Source organism: Nannospalax galili, unplaced genomic scaffold (genome assembly GCF_000622305.1).
Source record: "Nannospalax galili isolate Female #2095 unplaced genomic scaffold, S.galili_v1.0 scaffold660, whole genome shotgun sequence".
NCBI lineage: Eukaryota > Metazoa > Chordata > Mammalia > Rodentia > Spalacidae > Nannospalax > Nannospalax galili.
In genome coordinates, this window is record NW_008349073.1 from 64,225 (window position 1) to 87,111 (window position 22,887).

General features: G+C 40.2%; 2 protein-coding genes across 4 annotated transcripts in view; one reads left to right on the top strand and one right to left on the bottom strand.

The window, feature by feature from the left end:
• Nucleotides 1–10,405, top strand: part of Copg2 (coatomer protein complex subunit gamma 2) — a gene marked incomplete at its 5' end in the record, with an annotated part of 61,761 nt that extends 51,356 nt beyond the window's left edge. Inside the window, 4 exons of the mRNA XM_008846408.2 lie at nt 8,038–8,135; nt 8,857–8,995; nt 9,283–9,381; nt 9,830–10,405. Of these exons, the coding sequence (XP_008844630.1) occupies nt 8,038–8,135; nt 8,857–8,995; nt 9,283–9,381; nt 9,830–9,960 (467 nt within the window). The remainder of the gene's footprint in view (nt 1–8,037; nt 8,136–8,856; nt 8,996–9,282; nt 9,382–9,829) is intronic.
• A 127-nt stretch (nt 10,406–10,532) lies between these two features.
• The window catches only part of Mest, an 18,465-nt gene continuing 6,110 nt past the window's right edge, over nt 10,533–22,887 (bottom strand). For all 3 annotated transcript variants that reach the window (XM_029570011.1, XM_008846334.3, XM_008846333.3), the window contains exons 2-12: nt 20,644–20,798; nt 19,109–19,188; nt 18,644–18,721; nt 18,388–18,524; nt 18,158–18,216; nt 16,552–16,592; nt 15,617–15,687; nt 15,280–15,381; nt 13,934–14,010; nt 12,590–12,653; nt 10,533–11,733 (exon numbers count right to left, since the gene is read on the bottom strand). In XM_029570011.1, coding sequence (XP_029425871.1) covers nt 11,616–11,733; nt 12,590–12,653; nt 13,934–14,010; nt 15,280–15,381; nt 15,617–15,687; nt 16,552–16,592; nt 18,158–18,216; nt 18,388–18,524; nt 18,644–18,721; nt 19,109–19,188; nt 20,644–20,797 — 981 coding nt within the window. In that variant the 5' untranslated portion in view covers nt 20,798 and the 3' untranslated portion in view covers nt 10,533–11,615. The remainder of the gene's footprint in view (nt 11,734–12,589; nt 12,654–13,933; nt 14,011–15,279; nt 15,382–15,616; nt 15,688–16,551; nt 16,593–18,157; nt 18,217–18,387; nt 18,525–18,643; nt 18,722–19,108; nt 19,189–20,643; nt 20,799–22,887) is intronic.

Consider the following 22,887-nt stretch of genomic DNA (forward strand, 5'->3'; position numbering starts at 1 on the left):
GAATTGTGTGCTTTACAGCTTAGTCTCCATCCTCGATCCCCTCCTCCTCCTCTTCCTACTATTTCGGCTTCAGTTATTCTCTGTTTTTTCTTACCTTCTTTTTATACAGATCTCAATAGTTTTACATTCAACTTGAACAGAATACTTTCATTTCTGAGCAAATTTAAACATCATGCATAAGCAGTTTTTACTAACTTACCTTGATTATTTGTACTGTCTTACATATCTCCTCAAAATGTATATACTCACTTCCCAACTTCATAGCTTTGTTATACTTGCTCCAGATCTTTCTAAATTTTTTTATGTGTTTGAGTATTTTGCCTGCATGTATGTAAGTGTACCTGTGCATGCATCCAGATCTTTTTTAAAAGAAATAAAGTACTGCTTATATAACCAAGATTTCCTGTTTGTTTACCACTGCCCCAGAATCATTTACTTTCCAAGAGAAAGAAAAAATCACACGAATTTGATACTTAATCCTATTTTTGTAGTTTTAGTAACTATAAAATAACTAATGCTTACATAAATGGTATGTAAAATATTTCCATAATAATATGTAATGCTTTCATCAAGTGTTTTGTGTGTATACTATAAAAAACCCTCCCATCAAGATGAAGAACTAGTCTGCTTTCTGGTTCCTTTGAGATTCAGATCTTGGCTTCTCGTTCCATCTCCATCCCTCACTGCAACTCCAAACATTTAAGCACTTAGATCTGGTATGGCAGATTCTTAACACACAAAAACAGTTTCAAGTCTCTTTAGTTCACAGGTTCTTTGCCTACTCTAATTATCCAGAACCTAGCTCTAATTCACATAATGTTCCTGTTACAGTAAAAGCTCCCATGTCTTACTCTGTTAGGCTCTACCACAGCTTATCTGCCCATATGGCTACTGTAATTTTATCAGAATGATGGACAAAGTATTTTCTTTAAATTCACCTTCTTCATAATTCCCAACCATTTCTCAAGAAATATAGTCAGTCTTTTGTAAAGAGAAACTAGTCACCATGCTCCCTGATGGGTTGGTCCTAATGTATTTTAAGATTGCTAACATGCCTTCTAGGAGAATTCATCTTACTGAAACACCCTTAAACATTCCGGTTAACTGAGTTCTTAACTAATAGTCCACCTGTGCCATCAAGAGCTCGTCTGTTCCTAATTCCCATTCCTTTCTAGATCCTTGAACCTCTCTTAGGTACCCCATTCACTATTAACCCTTCCTGCCCAATTTGACCAACCAGGCTGAATTAGCAGTGTTTTCCATTCTGGGTCTTCTGAATATCTGATCTGCCTCACTGCCACTCCATCTCCCTTAACTCCTGTGTCCATCAGTAGTCCTTAACTCAGCTAAGCAAACTCCTTATTCTATCATAACATAAATCCAAGTATGTACAGTCAGTACCTGCCTTTCTTTACAGTATCCCTTCACATCAGCAAGAACTGTTTATTTTGTTCTTCCATTCCTCTGCCCTTTGTTCCTTATTTTGCCTTAGAAAACTGTGCAGCCTTATCTTTGTCCCTCATTTCAGCTGATACACACACACAATTTTTACAGATTCAGTTGTGTCTTCTGGATACTGCTCTCCCTGCTCAGTGCACAACTACATCTCCCTGTGTCCTACATTCTTACATTTGCTTGTATACCTAGTTTAGCCTAAATTTTGATGGGCTTTTGCCACTGACTTGCCTTTTGTGCCCATCACACTTAGCTTCGTTCTCATCACTCTATATTGACCACATCCTTGCTTCTAGTGTTCCACACTTTATGAACAGAACCTTATACCCTACTTCTTACTTTGCCATATTCTTAGCTCATCTTCCTTGTTAATACCCAACTCTAATAAATACCCAAGTCCCTCTTTCCTGTTGTTCCCATTTAATTCCTTGTTCACTCTCCTTCTATATTTGTTTTTCTACACTGCATGTTTTGCATCCTACCATAATTCACACACTCCCTTTCCCTACTTAGCATCCAAATTCCATCTTTTGCTCTTTCCTTCCTTGCCATTCTTTCATACAAATCTCCTGTTGCTTCCCTCACTTTGTGGAAAACCTATATGTTAATTTCTGATTGCAGCTTAAATGTTCCTCCTATAGAATATTGTTCTCAATTTTCCTTTGAAGATTTTTTTTCCTTGTGTACCTTAACATTTCATATTGATAGATACATATTCTCTCTGGTTTCCTTCTTCATGTCTGTCTCTGTCTCCCTCTCTCTGTCCCTCTGTCTCTCTCTGTGTCTCTCTCTCCCTCCCTCTCCCTCTCCCTCCCCCTCTCTCTCTCACCCAATTTTACATTCTTTAGATAAGCCCTTCATTAGATATCATATAACTTGTCTTCCTCCTTTCCATGAAGACCTTTTGGCCCAAAGGTGGTGCCATCTATTGCCAGTATCAGTGACAATTGTTCTGTCACTATTAAGTGATACCTTCTTAGCTGGCAACAATTTAAAGTTCACTATTGTATTCTTTTCTTTATCTTATATTCAACATCAATCCTTCCTTCAGAGACCTTTGAAACATCATTCTTTTCATTCAGTATTCTCTCCTGAATAAACAGACTCATAATCAGCACTCATTGTTCAGACTCTGAAAACTGGATTTTAGCTTTTATGCCTTGTAGGCTGTATATTCTTATTCTTCCACAAATCTTCCCAGTTTCCTCATAACGTCTAGTCTTACTTAGCAATATTCTTTCTTTCCTCTGTCTTCTTGAGCATATTTGACCGTAGCAAGATCACTCTTCAGATTTCCTTCTATCCTGTAGCCAGCATTCCCCCATCCTGCCAATCTTATATCCTTATCCATTGGCCTTTTTGCCATACTATGAGTTACACTCCTGGCTTTATCCATGTATTCCCTTTCTCTTTTTTCAGCCTTTAAACTCCTCTGCTCTCTCCTACCTTTTCATTCAGTTGTCCTTTCTTCCATTTTCTCCAATGTCCAGCCAATCCTAATATGACAGTTTCTAACAAAAGTTTTTCATCAGACTTATTCATAACCTGCCTTCCTCAAAACCTTTGATCAAATAAAAAGTTCCCACCCCGGCATGAACAGTGAGTTTACTCAACTCTCATTCCTATTAGGTTTCTCCCATACATTCATCATGGCAATCTGAAAACTCCATTCTGGGGATCTTTATGGCTCTGTGGTCTATTACCATGCCACCCCAGCATCGTTCTCTAAGTTACACAGTTCTTTCAGGGATTTAGCCTCTCTTCTGTCTTTTGACCCAAATATAGGGCCTTCTCCCTCTAGTCAGTACCTGCCATGTTTTTCATCTGCATTTTCCCATTCCTCTCCTCCTTATCTATCTTGCCCTAAGCAAATATGCTGCTGAATCATCAACCTTTCTTATTTTAGAAACCATCTGTGTTCCATGCAAATGGATTTAACCTCCTCTTGAATAGCACTATCTAGATTCTTTCTCCAGTATGTCTCCCTTTTACAAAAAAAAAAAAAAAAACTTTGTACAACAGAGTAACTCAGTGCAGTGCTTTACACAGCATGCATTTGTCAACTTGTCCTCCTATATCTTACATAGAAGTTCACCCCCCATCTTTCCATGGAAATAAAAATGAAGTTTTACTCTAGAGTTCAGGTACTTCCCATCTTAATCATCAGCCATTCTCTCCCAAGATTGTTCATCCATCCTACAAATATGCTTTCCCTTGTTATTTACAGGGTTCACCTTAACCCATCTCCTACTGATCCTTCCAGTTAAAACTCCTAACAAAGCTTCCCTAACTACAAATGCCCTTGTTCTTCTCACATGCCTTTTTTTAAAGTTTAGCTTCAAGGCCCAACATTTGGCCTGAAGATGCATGTTGTATGGTCTCACAGATTTTTATTCTGGGAAACACAATTGCTCATCCTATCTGGCCATGCCATTCCTCCTCCTGTTAATGCACAGTGCTCGCAGTACACAGTTCCCAGTCTCTTCCTCCTTACTGAGTCATTATCTTGAGTACAATTATAGTGCCATAACCCTTTCATCAATACTTGCCATTCCTCAAATGACCCCACCATTCCTACAGGCTCTTCCACTCATTCCCATTTGACCCTAAGAGAAACACCTATATTCCCTACACAATTACTTTTTTTCAGCAACCACCTTTATGCCATTCTCATGAATTCAGAAATCATTTCTTCCATTTCCTTGGTTCTACACTGTTCTGATCTTCATAGGATCCCTGCCATTGGCCATGGCTCAGCTCCTTCCCATATTTACTCCTTGATCCTTAAGTCATATCAGTTGCTTCAAATATTATTCAAGGAAAGATTCCCAGATGACACTCTCTCATAACACTGATTCTTGGCCATTTTGTCTCCACATTCTTCTCTCCATCTTTGGTTGCAATCTAGCTTAATATGCATCTCTCTCCTGCAAATCCAACTCTGTCATGTTCTAGCATTCCTCATTCTGGCCCTCTTTAATGCCCTTCCCTACATACCCTTTTGTACTTCGTCCTCCCTCCCTAAATGCTACTCACTTTTTCCTTTTTCAGACTCCAGCCTCTGTTTTCTCCTCTGTGTTATTTTCATACAAGTCTCCCTGGGGATTATTTCACTTTCAGCCAATCTCTACAAAGCATATCAGCAACTTTAATGGCACACTATGCAGTCATTTCAGTATTTTAACTATCTGCCATCCTTTCAGTTTCCATCTCAGTATAGTCAATATGGATGCAGAATTCTTCAGATGAGTTTGCCTCCTCCTAATCTTCACTCATTCCCCATCTCCTAACAATAATCTATTCCCTGGACAGACTACCAGCCCACAGCCTCTAATAAGCCAGCCTTGTGGTTCTAAAGTTGTCAGTGATAGCTGTCAGACTCTTGTCATCTTAATCTGCTTCCTTATAAACTTCCCTAGCAACCAAATCCTTTAGTGAACAATTTCCCTGCAAAGTTTCCTGTTCAAGTTCTTCCTCACAGCATTTGCTGTGGTCTTGATGCCCAGATATGACCAATTAGATTTACCTTGAGCTCTGACAGGACTTTGCATTTGAGATCTTTATTCTGTGCCTTCTCTGCTTGTTGGCCTTCAACTATGTAGCTCCTTCCCCTTGCTTCTAATCTACCTTTTCTTTTCATCCCTTCCTGTTTGGGGCCCAGGAATGCAGTCTCAAACCTCTGAGGGCTGTCATTCCTTAATCATCTGAGGTTAACTTTAATGTTACTTTTCCTCCTTTGACCTAGAGAAAAGCGTTACTTTTAGCATCCCTTCTGCCCTGTGTATAGCATTCCCATGGATTCAGCACTGTCTGCTGAGTAAGTATCCATTATTCATTCTTGGCATTCACTGCTTAACACACTTTCATCCTCCTTAATTCCCTGCACACTATATTGCATCTCTTCTTCTCAGGACAGTCTAGACTTACATGGGTAGCTGTGGTTAGCCTGTTTCAAATTAATTCCTTATACCCTCTTAAGTTTTTGCTCTCTTGACACATCCTTCCTTTTAATTATCTTGACAAAGCTTTCTGGAATCTCTTCAGATCTGGATCTCTTTCTTATTTTATCAGTCTTCCCTTCAGTGGTTGAGATCTGACAGCCTCTCCAACTTTCTGTTCTGACATGCGCCTTATTACACATTCTGCACCCCAGCCCAATTACATATCCCACTCCTTACATAGCTTCCAGCATCCACCTTTTCATAATTCTGTATTCTCCTATTAATCTCCTTAGTAGTTGACTCTGATTTTCAGCAAATTCTTATAAAATATGTCTCAGTTCTAAGCCTTTTCAGCACAGGTCCTCGGGCATACCCTGCTTGTTCCTTTTCAGGTTTGCCTTGTCTGTTTTATGAAACTCTAACCTTTATGACAGTGCATTTGTGCTCTTGCCTTCTTTCCTGTGACCCAGCATTAGTCATCTCTAGCTATATTGATACATTACCCAGCATCAGTCATCTCTAGCTATATTGATACATTACCCAGCATCAGTCATCTCTAGCTATATTGATACATTACTGCCAGTGGCTTTTATTGTAGTTACTCTTAGATTCCCTGTAAACCCTCATTGTATCAACCAAATCATTTAATCAAATATTTGCCACAAAAGTTTCAGTCTTTCTTTCTTCTGTTAATCTAGTCCTCTGTATCAGGTACTTAATACATTTAAGCACCTTTTCTCTTCACTTCTACATAAACCTCAACCAGTTTGCCCCAGGCTGTGCATGGGTATGAATGATCAAGTTGTCTACCATTCACTTTTGTCTCCCTTTACTCCTCTTCCTCATTTGCCTTATAGCCTCTCTGTCTAATTTGGGGCTCATTTAATTTATTAATTTCTATCCTGACTCTTCATTCTTACTTGATCATCACCTTATCACAGTCCTATCCCTCATTTTTCATGAACACCTCAGCTGACCTATTTGGGTTTATGTTAACTATGCCTTCTTTCCTCTTCCTTCCTGAAGAAAATCCCACCTTAATTAAACCATGGCCATTCTTTGCTCAATCTCTAATTGATACAAATTCTGTAGTTTTCATACAATCTGTCCTGTATGAGTCACCCACTACTATCATCTGTTTTCAGAATATTCTTTTGGATCTATCCTCTGAACACAGATGTATTCTTAGGATTCCTACACATGGTTTAAATTCAAACACTACATTATTTAGCTCCAATATAACCTCTCAGTCTCTTGACTGCCTCATAGCTCACCACAAACTAATTTTCAATACAAAGTATTTTAAATTGTTCCTAAACAAAATCTCATCAGCAATACATATATTCACATACCTTACTGTTCCCAATTTCCTGTCCTCTTCCCTTTGTTCATTACTTTCTCTGCTCACCACATGTCTTTTGCCATCTTTTGCCATCCAGCTACACTGTTATATCTCTTCACATTTTTTATAATTTCCTCAGGCTGCTAATCCTGCAACTTTGTGGAGTACTCTATTAAAATTTATATTAAAGGATTTATGGTATTGAATTGTAATGTCATAGATCAATCACATATATCACATTCATTTAACTCCTAGATAGTCAGCTTTTGGAGACAGGGATCATGTCTCACTCACATTTTCATGGATTATTACCTTATACCTTTACATTAATGTCAATATATTGGATGAATGGGTGGATGGACGTATGGACGGACAGACGGATGGATGGATGATGTTTAAAGACTAAGCAAGTAAATCTTACTGCCCATACTACCATACTATCATATATGTTCTGTGCATATGAGCCTCTTTCTTCCCCTTTCTCACCCCCCATAGCTTTCTAATGCTCCAATTTCTAATATTTTTGTGCTTTTAAGGCTTTTCCAGATCATTCATTAGACCATAAGTACCTTTTCTCTAGCTATCCTGGCCAAATCCCCTCCTTCAAACAGCTTAGAAAATCCTGCCATCATGAAGACTTCAGTTTCCAAAATTGCCCCATTTTTTATTATTTATTTCTTATTACTGCTGTCAGTCATTGGAAATACACAAAGCATATTTACTTTTCTATTTTAAGATACTGACTTTATCAATACTAAAAACCTCATTTTTAATCTATTCACTGGAGATTGAAAGTTGACTTAAAGCAGTTCATTCTGGTGATCTGTAGATCCACTCAAGTCTACAATCTAAAGACAATAGCAAGACTCTTATGTACTTGGTCGGTGTTAATTTGATCTGTATGCTTTGTTGTCAATATTTTTTGCTTTGTCGTGTACTAGAGCAGTGATTCTTTATTTTTCAACATACAGTCCCTTTGGACAGACATGACAAAAAGTTTCCCAAAAAGACTTCCCCTGCCTCTTTCTTCACGTCAATGCAAAATCAGTTTCCCCAAGTCATCTCTTCTGCACTATTCTAGTCTAGGGCGCAGAAAACTCTCACATCATACCTTGTGAGACTGATTTCCTGACCCATTCTCATGCTGCTTTGATAACTGCTACCCTAGAAACAGGGCATGTATACATTACTTGAAAATGTGGAGCACAATGCTTAGCATAGGGGGTACTTCCTAAGTAACAATGGAAATGTTTTGCGTGTGCTGTCCACTCAAGTGGATTTGCCTGCTGTTCCCTCCAGTTGCAAGCACCTTTAGCTGTACCATGAAATTTACAGTCCGGGACTGTGACCCTAACACTGGAGTTCCGGATGAAGATGGGTATGATGATGAATATGTGGTGAGTCTTCCCTGCAGACTTTGATACCTTTGCAACGGTACATGGCTTCTGCCTTGAAAGCACTTTTCTAGGAAGAGCTGGCATAAACTTAGAGGGTTTCTCTTCTCAAACATGACAACTGAGGACCTGGACTGATTCTCTCTATATGGGACTACATCATGACAATGAGAATTAAAATTACCACTTTATAACTAATTTAAGCAAAAAAATTCACCCCTTTTTCCTTATTACAAGGATAACTAAGAGATGGAAAATAACTACATGATTTTTCATGAGATCAATTTTATTTAAAGTGGGCTTTGTTTTTGCTTCAGCAACTTTTAGTTTGGCTATAATACTGCCAGATCATGGACCAAAAAAAAAAAAAAAAAAAAAAAAAATTCACAGAAAGGAGGGGTAACAAAGTTAAAGTACAAACCTGGTAGTGAATGCAAAGTTTAGAAGGTACTCTATGACCTGAACTCTGTGATTTAAGTGTGGTAACATGCCTACTGTGCACCTCAGGGCTATAGATGCTGATCCTAAACTTGGCTCTTGCCAGATTATTCTTGCTTTTCGTTGCTCAAAGCCTATAGCATTAGGTTTATCCAGACAACATAACTTAAATTAGAGTAGGAGTTTCCCTCAGGTCCTTGCAGGAATTGATGAATTATTAGTTCCTGTTATTTTGTTGTAAACTCAAAGGACTTTTATTTACTGACCCACACTTATTGCTCACTAGCTAGAAGATCTTGAAGTGACTGTGTCCGACCATATCCAGAAGGTACTGAAACCTAACTTTGCTGCTGCCTGGGAAGAGGTGGGAGATACCTTTGAGAAAGAAGAAACGTTTGCTCTCAGCTCTACCAAAACCCTTGAAGGTAAGAACAGTTTTACTGTCAGTATATTGCCTGGTGTCACCATAAAACCCAGTGAGCAGATGTGTTATTCTAAAAGAACTCCTTCCTGTCTGAACACGCCTTATTTACCCAAAAGGCTAGGTCCCTGTCTTCATCACCTAACTGAACTAAACCACTTTCTAGGCTAGTAGCCCCCCTCCACTCTGCCCACAATCTCGTGCACCTGCAGTTCCTAGAACATGCTGGCACAGGGGCAGATCCCTGTGTTTAACTTTTCTAATACTGTTGTATAAACCTTTTCAACACAGAAGCTGTCAACAACATCATCACATTTCTGGGCATGCAGCCATGTGAGAGGTCAGATAAAGTACCTGAGAATAAGAATTCCCACTCACTCTATCTGGCAGGTAAGAGACTTCCATCAGATTTCCCTTAAATTTTGTAGCAGAATTTAAAAGGGAAGATTGTAGGTGGGCCTCCTCTGCTCTGCTGTTGTCCTATAATCACATTATGTAACGATTTGAAGCCCAATCAAAGTGAAATTCATTTCGCACTTATCATTAGGTTATTCATTTAAGAGGTACAGCTAGTTTAAAATACCTAAATCTGCCCCCTCACCACCTTTTGAGCACTCTAAATCAGTAAATCACTGCTATCGAATACCTTCCATGTACCTGGTTTGCATATGAATATTTAAAAATTAGAATCTCCTTGTAAGAATCATTGTCCATAAATTTGTAGAAAAGCTAAACTAAAATAATAGAAAGGAGTTGCAGGTCAAACATGTTAAATTTGATTACTTCAGAGTTTCTTTGGAGTTCTTAACACATATTTCCTTAACTCTTTTTCTCTCAGGTGTATACAGAGGCGGCTATGACTTACTGGTGAGGTCCAGACTGGCCTTAGCAGATGGAGTGACCATGCAGGTGACAGTCAGAAGCAAAGAGAGAACACCTGTTGATGTTATTTTGGCTTCTGTGGGATAAGTTCTTACTGGGAAAGATGAAATGGATGTACCTACCCTTCCCTGTCATTGAGCTTTTAGGCTAGTGGCATGAATGTCCCAGAATCCCACTTAAAGATTAATGACTTTGAAGAAGCAAATCCAGTGTTTGGCCCTAAGCCAGCAGATCAAGCAAACATCTGTCCTTGTGCATGGGTCTCCATGTTTGGTTTTTCCTTTTTCATTGTCTCTCATGTGCAGCTTTGGTATGACAGTGCAGCTTTGAGTGGTCTTGAAAATCAGATACTATGCTATACTACAGCTGCTTAGCTTCATTATAGTCTTCTATTTATGTGTGAAAACGTTTGGCAATGTTGGAAAATTTTATCTCAGAGGGGTGGAGGGGGAGGGGAAGCCAGAATCCATTTTTGTCACAATTCATTTTTATTAATAGAAAATAAACACTTATTCCAGTTTCAAAATTTCTATACTTGAAGTTTCTAATTTAAAAAATGAATTTAAAATAATCTGCTTTGAATTAAGACAGTGAAACTGTGGCTTAAAAAAGTATTCAGCACCATTTGCTCATAGGTCTTTCAGAATTTGTTTTTAAAGTGTCTGGGAACTTGCCTGTCCATAAGGTACAGGAGTTGCTGAGCTACACGAGACAGCCTTTCTGAGCAGCCAGTGGGACACTAAGCAGTCATCTTAAGAGGAATCAGTGAACATTCAGGTATTACAGTGGTCCCCTCTCCTCCACTTCAGCTCAGGAGGAACATGTGCCTACGCAGTGAGGTATGAGGAGTTAGGCTTTTTTTTAATGTCTTATGATTTTAGGAAATTCTGTAAATAGTTTGAATTAGTTTAATTCACAAATACACATATAATGAGATTCTACTCTAGCAAGTAAGGGTCAACTGTTTTTGTATTCTGCTAAAATATATACACATGTGTATGAAAATCAATCTTAAAGCACTTAGAACACTGTATTATTTATGCCAGTATCTATTTTGGTTTGATTTTTTTGTTTTATTTTGGCAGTGCTAGGGATTGAACCCAAGGCCTTGAGCATGCTAGGCAGGCACATTACCCCTGAGCTACATCCCCAGGCCCCTAAGCCAATATCTGTTTTAACAAATAATAATTAAAATTAGAAGCAGCTGATGAAACTAAATCCAAAGGTATGACAAGATACTCCCTCTCTCAATTAAACTGTGTTGTTTAGAGAACTTTAAAAAAATAAAATATGAGCCTTAAGCCACTGGAGCAATAAGCTCCTCTCCTCACTGCTATGGGGTTCCAATTAGGTTGAGCCAGAAATTAATATTTCTAAACATTTCCAAAAAATTCATAGGTTTTGGATTTTTGTTTTTTTAAGTATTTTATGCAAAGGAATGTCTAATGCCTATCTTTTTCTGCATAGATGAGAAGTATTATTACTCATCAGAATTTCCCAATAACACAAAGACAAAGGCCATACCCTTGATGAGATGTCACAGGAATGGGAGGTGGATTATCATGTCACCCTTAGTCAGAGCTTCTGCTGCCTAGTTTCTATTGTTCACCAATGTGAATAAAGTGGACTTTTATGAGAGAATAGTTTTGATTGCCAGGACCTCTTTCGGGCATTTCTTCCTAAGTGGAATACACACAGTTAGGGAGTAGGGGAGGTAATACAGGGAAGCTACTCTTTCCAGCTCAGAAGGAGTTGATGAAGCCCATATATGCATTCAAGAAGCCCATGGGATCCTCTAGCTGTGGGTAGTGGCTAATGTGGTCATCCAGAATCGACACTGTGGACCGCGGCAGCGTTTTCCTAGTGGAAGAGAACAGCATGTAGGTGAACTTAAGGCTGCAGGATGAGAGGATGTAAGCCAACGGGAAACCCCAGTAAATGCCCCTGCGGACATACCACACTGGAAGGAACCAACAAAGAGCTTATTCATCTCCAACTTGGGAATTATATCCTGGACAGATAAACTAGCCAGTTCCACATAAACAGACTAGTTTTTAATTGTTCATAACCCAACAGACAGCATCTTGAAATCAGAACACTTCTGTAACAATTGCCAAGAAGACGTTCAGCTCCTTAGAGAAGCATGAAGCATCAAACAAGTGGGTCGCTCAGTAACTCACTGCCCAAGCAAAGATAAACAAAGGACCTTCCTTAATCTCACTAGGAGATGCTAGAGGGGATTTTGTCTAAAATTATAAGCAAGCTGTTACCGCCTGTTTATGTCCACTAGAGCATATGAAGGTAAGGAACATTTTTCTGTGACTCCCCAAAGGGAGTAACAACCAATGAAAAGGCATTGTCCACAGTGAGCTGTTTATAATTGCTCCTTGCAGTCTGCTTCAGTTTAGTCAGTGAACTGGCTTTATAGTCAGGCTAAAACATATAAGCCCCATTTCCTTTCTTTGGTTCAATTTCTTACTCTTCACCTAGGAAGGAATATGATTATGGCCATGACAATGAAAACAGGATGTGCAGATTCAGAGAATGTATAATTAAATCTCTTGATCTTTCTTTCCACTTACGTGAGAATAAGATTCCCTAACTCATCTCTTTGTTGTATGTTTCCAATGAGGTCAGAGACAACAACCCTCAAAAGGTACTTCTGTTTACCCTGTCAGGAAGAAATACAAAACAGAGACCTCTGAGGAGGACTCACCTGTACAGCTCCAGAAACTCCGGATAGGGATTTATAGGATCCAGTGGCCCATAGATAAAATGAACTAGGAAAGAAAAGAAGAGTGGATTTCTAACAGCTCCGCGTCTGTTCTACCCCCAAATTAGCTCCCCTCCATAAAAGGTTTTCTGTAGATAAAAAAATATTATGGGTCGGGCGTGGTGGCACACTCCTTTAATCCCAGCACTCGGGAGGCAGAGGCAGGTGGATCTCTGAGTTCAAGGCCAGTCTGGTCTACATAGTGAGTTCCAGGACAGATGGGGCTACAGGGAGACCCTGTCTCAAAAAGAACAAATATATATATATATGTAGAAACCTCACTTCTTTTATTAAGTGGGCTATATAGTGCAAGCCAGTCAATCCACGTGGCACATTTTCTCCTACATACAACTATTAGGAGCCCTCCTCTGGCTCTTCTGCATCCTGTACCAAAGGAATACAACCCACTTTCAAGGTTTTGCTTTCTAGAAATGTAGATATGATCATAATTCTTTTAAGTTTCTTCTGTTATAACTGACCTTTGGCATTTGAAAATCAGTAGTTTCTTGTACACTAATACATGTGAGGCACTACACTGACTTCTTTTTAATATTTTATTTATCATTTTAATTTAATGTGTATGCATGTATTGCCTGCATGTAGGTAAGTGCACCTGTGTCATGCAATGCCCGAAGACGTCAGAAGAGGCTGTCGGATCCCCTGGAACTGAAGTTACGGACAGTTGTTAGCTGCCATATGGGTGCTGGGATTCGAACCCAGGTCTTCTGCAAGAACAGCCAGTGTTCTTAACCCCTGAGCTATCTCTGCAGCCCCAACTTCTTTTTAAATGTGTAAGAATAAGAGAGGAGTGAGTGCCAGGGTTAGAGCCTCTTGGTAAATGACCTCAGTAGCTTCCTGGCCCCACAGTTCAGTATTTAATATGGCAGTCAATGGCAGTGCTACGGTACCAACTCCATTTGCAATATCACCCTGACATTCCAGGTGTTTGCAGTAGGATTGCCAGTGAAATAAAGGATGACCAGTTAAATATTTCAGGTAAAAAAAAAAAATTGTGGATTAGCATGTGTGTGAGTGTGTATGTGTGTGCATGTGCACATAGGCAAGCACACGGAGGGTAATAAACATCTCCTAAACATTGTATAACACATACTTACTGTTTTTTTATGTAAAACTCCACTTGCCTGAGTGCCTTATATTTTTATTTACTTAATCTAGCAAGCCTACATGGAGGTGACAGGATTTGCAATTATTTTAATCCCACTCACTATTCCTTAAGTTTTCCTATCAAGAAGTAACTCAAATATACATACACATGCAGATACTCACTGGGAATAGTTACAGAGGCAAGTGCTCCCACCCAGCGTCTTCTAAACTTCTTCCTTTGGTTGATATACTGTAAAAGACTACAGTACAAATGAATCAGCAGAGCAAAAAACCTTGATCATCAGTGGGGTTCAAGAACCCAGCAGATGCACAGAGAAACATCTTAATCCAGAAGCAGCCTCAAATCTTGGAAATGACCTACTTCATCCATTTGTGTTAAATATGTGGATACGACAGTGATCACCAACTATTGACATAAGCATTAATCGTTCTGTGCACTTACTCTACAGGGAATGAGATCTTAATGATTAAAGTTGATTTAGAGTATATGTGCTAAAGCCTCGTGTACGAATCCAATTTTGGCTCCACCACTAACCAGCTCTGTGACTCGAAAGATAAAACAGGGTTTTGTTGTCTTCTTGTTACCTCAGTTCTTCCTTTTAAAATAAGAGCAAACTACATAATCTCCAAGTTTGTCTCCACCTCTAAAACTACAAGGGTAAAGGTTGATGGAAACAGAGCTTCATCACTGCACTCTACCTGACCTTGGAATGGGGAGAATTCCTCTTCCCACAGTGTAAGAGGCTGAAAGCTCCTCTTGCAGCACCCAACCAAGCATTCAGATTGTTCTGCCTGGCAACTCCAGGATAGTCATTAATGGAAAATAGGACATTTTTTTTAAGTGTGGCGTGTCTTTTTCAAATTTTTTGTATTAAACAATTTTCAAGGATCTTGTGAGGTAAGAGGGAGGAATGCTTTCTCTCTCACAGTTACCAACAAAGCCATCAATTCAACACTGGGGATTACACTGACCCAGCTGGCAAAAGGACAGGGCATCATATCAGGTAGCTACGTATATCACCATCTCTCAGTCCCTCTAAGACAGCTATACTCTCATTCGAACCAAAGCATGGGGAGTCTTTGTGAAAGACAGGGAGAAGTCTTGCATCTCAATCTCTGTTACTATGGAAAAGACGGTCAAAAGGAAAAGCCTTGTGCTTGGAAAGAGGCATTAGGCTCCTTTCACAGCTGTAATTAAAACATTTTGAAACATTTAAATTTACCAGAAAAGTCTAAAGAAGGATTTGCCAAAGTCATTCAGTTAATGACAAGCTGAATAAATGCTAGAATTTGCAGCTGTTTATCCACATTTTTTGTGCCAAATGGTTTAGGAGCAAAGCTTGCCCTGTGCTTGATTTCTTTGTTAGAAAACACAGACCAGAATGGTCTTAGGTTTGCCTCATAGTTCCTAGCCAGCCTTCTTATGACAGGGAGGAAGCCAGCAAGCCTACATCGTGTCTCACTCTCTAAAAAAGCTTCCTGGAACCCAAAGCAAAGATTTCTCTTACCTGTCAATGACCAGGTTCCCGTCATTGTTGCGGATCCCAGCCCACATGTCCCACAGCTCACTCTCTGAGGGTCGAGTATATGGTCCAAAGACTGGAGTGAGACTGGAGTATAAAATGCAGGGAGAGAGTGCAGAATGTTAAATATATCTGGAACCTCAGAAGGTCACACAGTCTGACCCATAAAGGGTTTAGAAATTCCTTATACATCTCTGGAACGGGGTCAATACCTTTGGTTGAAAACCTCAAAGTCCAGGCTTTTTTTGGCCCAGAATTGTAACAGCAGCAAATTTTTACTACACTATTCTCAAGCCATAGTCAGTCTTTGATAATGACTTACCCTCGAGAGAATACAAAGAAGTTCATCAGCCGTGTGAGGATAGGAGACAGCACACCTCCATCTTTGAGTAGCTGTAGGTAATAAGTAAAAGTAAAAGTCAAGGATCCAGAGAAAGATGACAACTCCCCAGATTGTATACTGTGAACTAAAATAGAAATTTAGCCATATCTTCTTCTGAAAAGTGAATTCCCTTTAATACTGTGTTTCAGGGCTAGAGAGAAGACCCAGGGGTTAAGAGCAATGGCTGCTCTTCCAGGGCACCCGGGTTTGGATCCCAGCACCCACATGGTAGCTAAGAGACGACTATCTGTAACTCTGGTTCCAGAGGATCTGACGCCCTCTTCTGGCCTCTGTGCGCACTGCACACATGTGGTGCATTTGTACTCATGTGGTAGACCTATAAACAAGCAGGCAGAATATCATACACATAAAATAAATCTTTAAAAAGAATACTGTGTTTCTATGCTTCATTAAGTCCCTGATATTTTTTTAAAAAGAAATGGGGTCTCTGTTGCCCTGGCTAGCCTCCAACTTCTGGACTCAAGCCATCCCCCCACCTCATTCATCATCCCAAGTAGCTGATCTACAGGTCCACACCACATGCTCAGCTCAAAATCCCTAAGACTTTTAACTGATAATATTCAACTTTATTCTAGGATCCCAATTTATTCAGACATCAAACATAACACAGCTCTTCACATAGTTGTATTTCTCCAAATATCTGTTCACCTCTTATTCTTAGAAGTAATTTTTGGTTTTATATAGGAGAAGCTACTTTATTTAAGTAGGGGGAAACTATCTTCATTAATGTGAATTCCTAATGAGGAAGATTTTAACTGACCATTACAGCAGGTATTGCCCTTAAAGGTCCCAATTTATTTGTGTCATCACACATCTTTAAACTGAGGACCTAGCTATTCAGTGAAGTTGCCAACCTTTTGGAGAAGGAGAGGGCGATGGGTCTCAGGAAAGATACCTGTACAAAGAAAAACTTCCCTTAGTCATTTACCAACAACTTTAAGTCCAAAGCAAGCCTATATTACTGGAAACTACCCTAATCATTGTCACCTTTGGGGCCTTAACTGTCAAAGCAGATTACAAATAAAAAGTTATGCACTGAGTAGCAACTTGCATTCAACAAGGAAGTGCATGTATATGTATCCCCTTCCTTAAGTGAGACATGACTATGCTATTATCCAATTCTCTGATATTCTTTGTCAAGTTACATCACATTGGAATTGCTTTCCTCATTTTAAAGGTTAAAAAAAATGGGAGAAAATAATTTATATGCTGATCCATAATGCTGATGCCTAGGCCCACATTCCCCCTCACATTCCTCTCATTGCTGAGAATACACAGTGGTGTTAATGAACTGGTCGGCAAACACGTGCATGTATTCACGCTTTTCAGTAAGCATAGGTCCTAGTAAAAGGAAAACTACTTTTTCCTTTTCCATTGCTCTCCAGAGTCAATGGGAGAAAACCAAGAATGTCATTGATAATGGGACAGAGACTCTTCTCCCAAGCTGCTCTTAAGGCATCCAGTTTGGGGTATTTTTTGATATTTATGGATTGATGGGCTCAATGGCAGGCAAAGAAAAAGGAACATCTCCAAATGGTCCAAGATTCATTAATTTCCAACTGACACTTGGCACTGCCATCAATTAAGAGTTTAAGAATCAGGTATTAACAAACTACAGATGGATCAGAACCAACCATCACCACATACACCTTCAAACCTGTTCTTTCATAATCTATTAGGTGTTTACAGATAGCAAGAGTGCATTGTATTCTAAGACCCACCTTAGATCTCACTATCTAGGTGCTTTACAAAGGAAGCAGCTTATTGGCCAAGTCAATAGAATCACTTTTTTGGTAATGCCCTTTTTTTTTTTTTTTTAATAGTTTTGTATTGTGTATGAGCGTGTATGCACATGTGTACCAAAGCACATGTGTGGAGGTCAGAGGACACCTTGCGAGAATCAGGTCTCTCCTTCCACTGTGTGGGTACCAGAATCAAACTCAAGTTGTAAGCTTGACAAGCAAGCATCCTTGTTCACTGAGCCATCTCGCCATCCCTTTTTTCCTAGGGGGGAGGGGGAAGTCTTTTTATTTTCTATGAGCGTGTATGCACATGTGTACCAAAGCACATGTGTGGAGGTCAGAGGACACCTTGCGAGAATCAGGTCTCTCCTTCCACTGTGTGGGTACCAGAATCAAACTCAAGTTGTAAGCTTGACAAGCAAGCATCCTTGTTCACTGAGCCATCTCGCCATCCCTTTTTTCCTAGGGGGGAGGGGGAAGTCTTTTTATTTTCTATATTTGAAAACATTTATTCCATAAATGCCATCAGGCCCTCAAAACCATTGATGGCACAAAAAGTAAAAAGTCCCGACCCATCCCATCGCCATTTCCCTCCATCCCCCCACCGCATTTAACTGTATTTGCTTGTAATGTCAGATTACCATATAGCTGTCTTTGTGACCTAAAGGTGGCTTTTGTAGGCTACACCCCACTTTGCACCTACCACCAAGGCAATTACCTCCGTTTGACAGACAGAGACTCTTTATGGTAAGCCGGCCCGATCGATTCTGCTTGTACCTGGAGCAGGGGAAGAAGAAACATAGATGTAGCTGAGAGACTGGACACCAATGCAGGGGCTGCAAACAACCCCCAAAGGAATGGGTTTGAAAATTTCCTAGAATGATTTATTTTCCTGGCATCTTAAGCTTCCAGGACCTGTGGTGAGTACAGAAGCCTGGCTTCACTGACCTGTATAGCAGCTCCTGAGCAACAATATCTCCATAATCATGAGACAGCAGGTTGACCCTGCGGTTCTGGAGCCCCAGGTGCCGCAGAAGTGCTTCCACAATGCTGGCCTGCTCAAAGATGGAGTACTGATGTGGTCTCTGACGAAAGGAAAGGAGAGACACGGCATGAGGTCATCAGGGCAAATCTTTTTGCCAGCCTGATCCCTCCATTTGTATCTACCCAAACCCATCACTGGTCCTACTGAGATGCTGCTTACCGGTTTGTCACTGAAGCCAAAGCCTAAGAAATCAAGGGCAATCACCCGATGAAACCTCAGGGTCAGACCTTCCCAGATCTGTAAGGAAAAAGCAATGGTGTACACTCTGCTCCTACACCTCTGTGCCTGCCCCACCGTGGTACAGCTGCCTCATCCCTAACCTAGCTTAACAGCCGGCTTTGATAAATCAAAAAAACTCATGAAACAGCAACAGGCCCTGGATAATCCTCTTGGAAAGTGTGTTATTCCTGACATTTAATATTATCAAAAGCATAACTCCAGCCTTTTTAACTTGGCAACGGTCCTTTCAGGCTGCCAGAGTGTTTTACTCCCTTATAGTAAATGAGACGCAGTTCTACCTTTAATGCTATTTTATTAAGCAATTCAAACCTCCCAGGACCAACAAAAATCTTGTGCTTGGATACTTTTAAGACATAGCAGGACCTAGAAATCTCACTTCATTACCTTGTACCAATCATAGCTGGATGTTGGAAAACCATGTAAAAGTACAACTATCTCAGGACTTCCAACCACACCCACGGAGTCTGCAAAGGAGGAGAAAGACAAATTAGGCAAATACCCTACAAATTACCCTTGAAAATGTCAAAATCTAACTTTAATACCAAATTAATGGTACTAAAATGATACATTGTGTATGAAATGCAAGCAAGAAAAGGAGTTTCTCCTTTTAATATGTATTTTGAAATTGTAAAGAGCAAGCTTCACATGAAAATATTTGAAGAAGCTCGCTATCGCTTAGATTTTTTTATGGACATCCTTATTTCAACATTATTAACATTAAAAATACAAATTAATTTTTTCAAATAAAATGTAAATGGGTTAAAAATTTATAATCATGACACACAAAAAGGTTTTGTACCTTATCACTAACTTATTACATTTCTCTAAGATTTGGCAGTTCTTCCCAGTAAGCACTTCCCAGTTTATGCTGTTTGTCTAATACTTTCTATTTTAGCAGAGGACAGCCAACCCAGCATCAAAAATACAGTACTCAAACCATTACAAAATTCTGTCAGTTACAAAAAATGGGTTAATATAAACAAGAACTTTTTATATACATATAACATCTTTCAAATTAAACAATAAAATACCTTGCCAACAGTACTGAATTCAAATTAATACTGCCAGTGGCATGAAAATTTGGTAAAAGGTTTTCAAAAATAACTTAATTAGAAGCAACTAAAATGTTAGGGACTTTAGCCTAGGAGCCTTATTCTAAAGAATCTACATAAATAATCTGCAATACTAAATACTGAAAAATCTGGAAACAAACCCAACCAACCAACATAAAATGATATACTTACTTAATTGAATATAACAAATGAGAGGAGGTCAGGAGCAATAATGAAAAACGGTTTATAACAAACAAACATTTTTCGTTATTGCTCTTGACCCCCGCCCAAAAACATCTTTTCCAATCTTTCTGAGTTTCTTCACCTATAAAATGAGATTAATGGTACCTATCTCCAAGTGCTGTTATAAAGAGTAAATGAAACAATAAAGGTTAAAATATAACTCAAATCCTGGCATGCGGCAATTACTTGATAAGTAGCAGTCATAATAATCATCAGCAAATTAATTTTACAACAATGTAAGACAAATCATATTTAGGCACACATATAACAAATTATGGAAAACAGTAAAATGGAGGGAGGGGGGTAAACAAAGGCACCTCACCGAATAGTATGCATCTTACCTGACACTAGGGGTGCTCAAAAGGGAAAACTAATATCTGAACTCAAATCAGGCTGGAAAAAAAACTGACTAAGTCAAGTATATAGAGGTTAGAATCTCAATTCCACCCGCCCTCTGCGCAACTAAGTGCCCTGATCTCAAATGAAGGAGAGGAATTACCCCATTCCTCCTGCACAGCATACAGAAAAGGTTACCCCCCTCTATCACTAAGGAGTAAAATAAGTACCTTAGCTGGGACCTACATGACGCACGGCCACAGAGTTTTTGGATAGTCCAGTTCTCACCTTGGTAGAAGATTCGCAGTCCCTTGTAGGTGAAAAACTTGCCAGACGTCTTCCATGAGTGCAGAGCAGGAGAGAGTTGGGGGGGTGGGATGTGAAGGTACGCTGCCAGCAAGGGCACTGCCAGCAGCCCCACCTGGACCCACCACTCCCTCATCCTGTGGGAGAAGCAGCCAGGGTAACATTGTACACTCAAAAAAAACAAAGGTACATGGGTAGGAAACTTTGGTGCTGGAGGTGAACACATTGCCCCCACCCCATATGAACCATGGCAGAAAGTTCACCAAGAAGAACATGAGGGCACCTCTGCCCACGGGGCAATCACTGTACCTGTTCACTGTTGCCATTTTTTAGGTGAAAATACATTATTGCCAGGTGTAATTTTCAAGCATATATGTAACTTATTAATGTCCTTAAGTACAGAGCTGCTCCTAATTTTGAATACTTAGCCCCCTTTGGCACTACTAGGCACTACTATCTGATTTGGGGGGAGAAACTGATGAGGGTAGAGTCTGAAAGCAAGATAGCCACAGCACTTCACACCCATAAGCAGCTTTGCCCTGATCCTGAATATCTAATCTCTTTCAAGTCTGGGCAACAGATTATATTTTTGCTTTCTTAGCAGACTCTCCAAGTTCCCTTTTATTTAATTACATAAAAAACCATGCCCCACCTCAAATGAGGCAAGACATAGCCCAGCACCTGGGATGGGGTTTTGAAGGAGAGCACAGGTATGTACCCCCCAGCTTGCCACACCCAGAATTTCTAGGTCCAGATCAATTTATCCACACCTAGGGCCTGAGTTAAAGTGGAATTAGACACCATTCCTGTGTCTATTTGTGGCTCTCCGTGGCCACCAAGGAAAGGGTTTTTCAGTAGTGTTCTCAGAACAGAAGGGAAATAATACCCTCAAAAACTAAAACTAGAGCTATCAGGAAAATAGGTAGAAATAAAGCAAATTAATTGCTAACACCCTAGTGGAAACGGTTGTTGCACATATGCTGTCTGCACATAAACTCACCCAGCATATTACCTGCAATCTAGCTACACCCCCTACCCCACACAAAGTAATCCAACTCATAAAACAAGCTTTTCTCTTTTTTTTAACTCTCTTAACAAATCTGTCAAAGTGGGTAAAACAACACCCCCTGAAGTGAATCTCAGCTCGCTTGCCTGTGCTTTGGACATCACTGGGGCAGTCTTTTCTTTTTTCCTCTCCAAAGTACCAGTCCATTAAACAGTCACAATGATTTAGTCTTTTCAAAGCTATACTAGAAATGACTGGAAAAATACCACAACATGACAGTTCTATCGCCATTTGTGATCCGCAAACACGCTACATGGCTGAACCTCCTTGAACCTCCTTGAAAGCGAATGACAACAGGCGTTAGGTTTGGGTTATTTTCTCCCCGCTGTTTTGTCCTGTACCTCTCAGTTCACACATTTTCAGGTCCCTCTCGAGGCATCCATTCAGGACCCCAGGAGCTGAATCTGCAGTGACTCAGCAGAGTGTTGGGGAGGGGCTCCTACTGCTGGCGGCAAACAGGGGCTTCCCACTGGTGCAGGGGATGGAGGTGCCACACCCACACTCCATCCCGAGCTCGGCGCGCATTCCAGCGAGGCTAAGGCACCCCGCAGGGAGCCATTCTCTGTCTCAGTTACCTTGGTAAAAAATGCCCCAATGACATTTAAAGATTTTTAGCAGTCAAGCAACCTCGCAGTCTTTAAGCGAAAGGGTTTAAACAAATATTTTTTTAGTCAAATCCCCACTATTTGATGGCGCCATGATCCTAGAGTTTAAATTCAGTACACGCCCGTAACAAACTTCACGAGCCTTGGTTTCTTCTTGCTGTAAATGATGCAAAAATACATTTATCTAATACCACCGAACCTGCCAACCTGACCACATCTTGCTGAGATGAACTACACCGTGAACCCACAAACCAAAGCGAACACTCCCCATCAGACCGTCAGCTCCTGGCGGCGTGCCCGGCCCCACAGGCTCTCCTTTTTGACATCTGAACCACACTTACGCTGCGGCAGCACGGCGCGGCAAGTTCAGTCACACCTATGCGGTACCCAAGCCACTGCGATGCGTGAACCTGGAAATCCGGCATCCTACACCGCAACACTGGCTCCTTGAGTCCTAAATCGCATCACAAGGGTCTAGAAATCTAAACCGCGATGTCGGGGGTCAAGAAATCCTAAATCACGCCACAATGACTGGGTCTAAAAATCCAAAAAAAA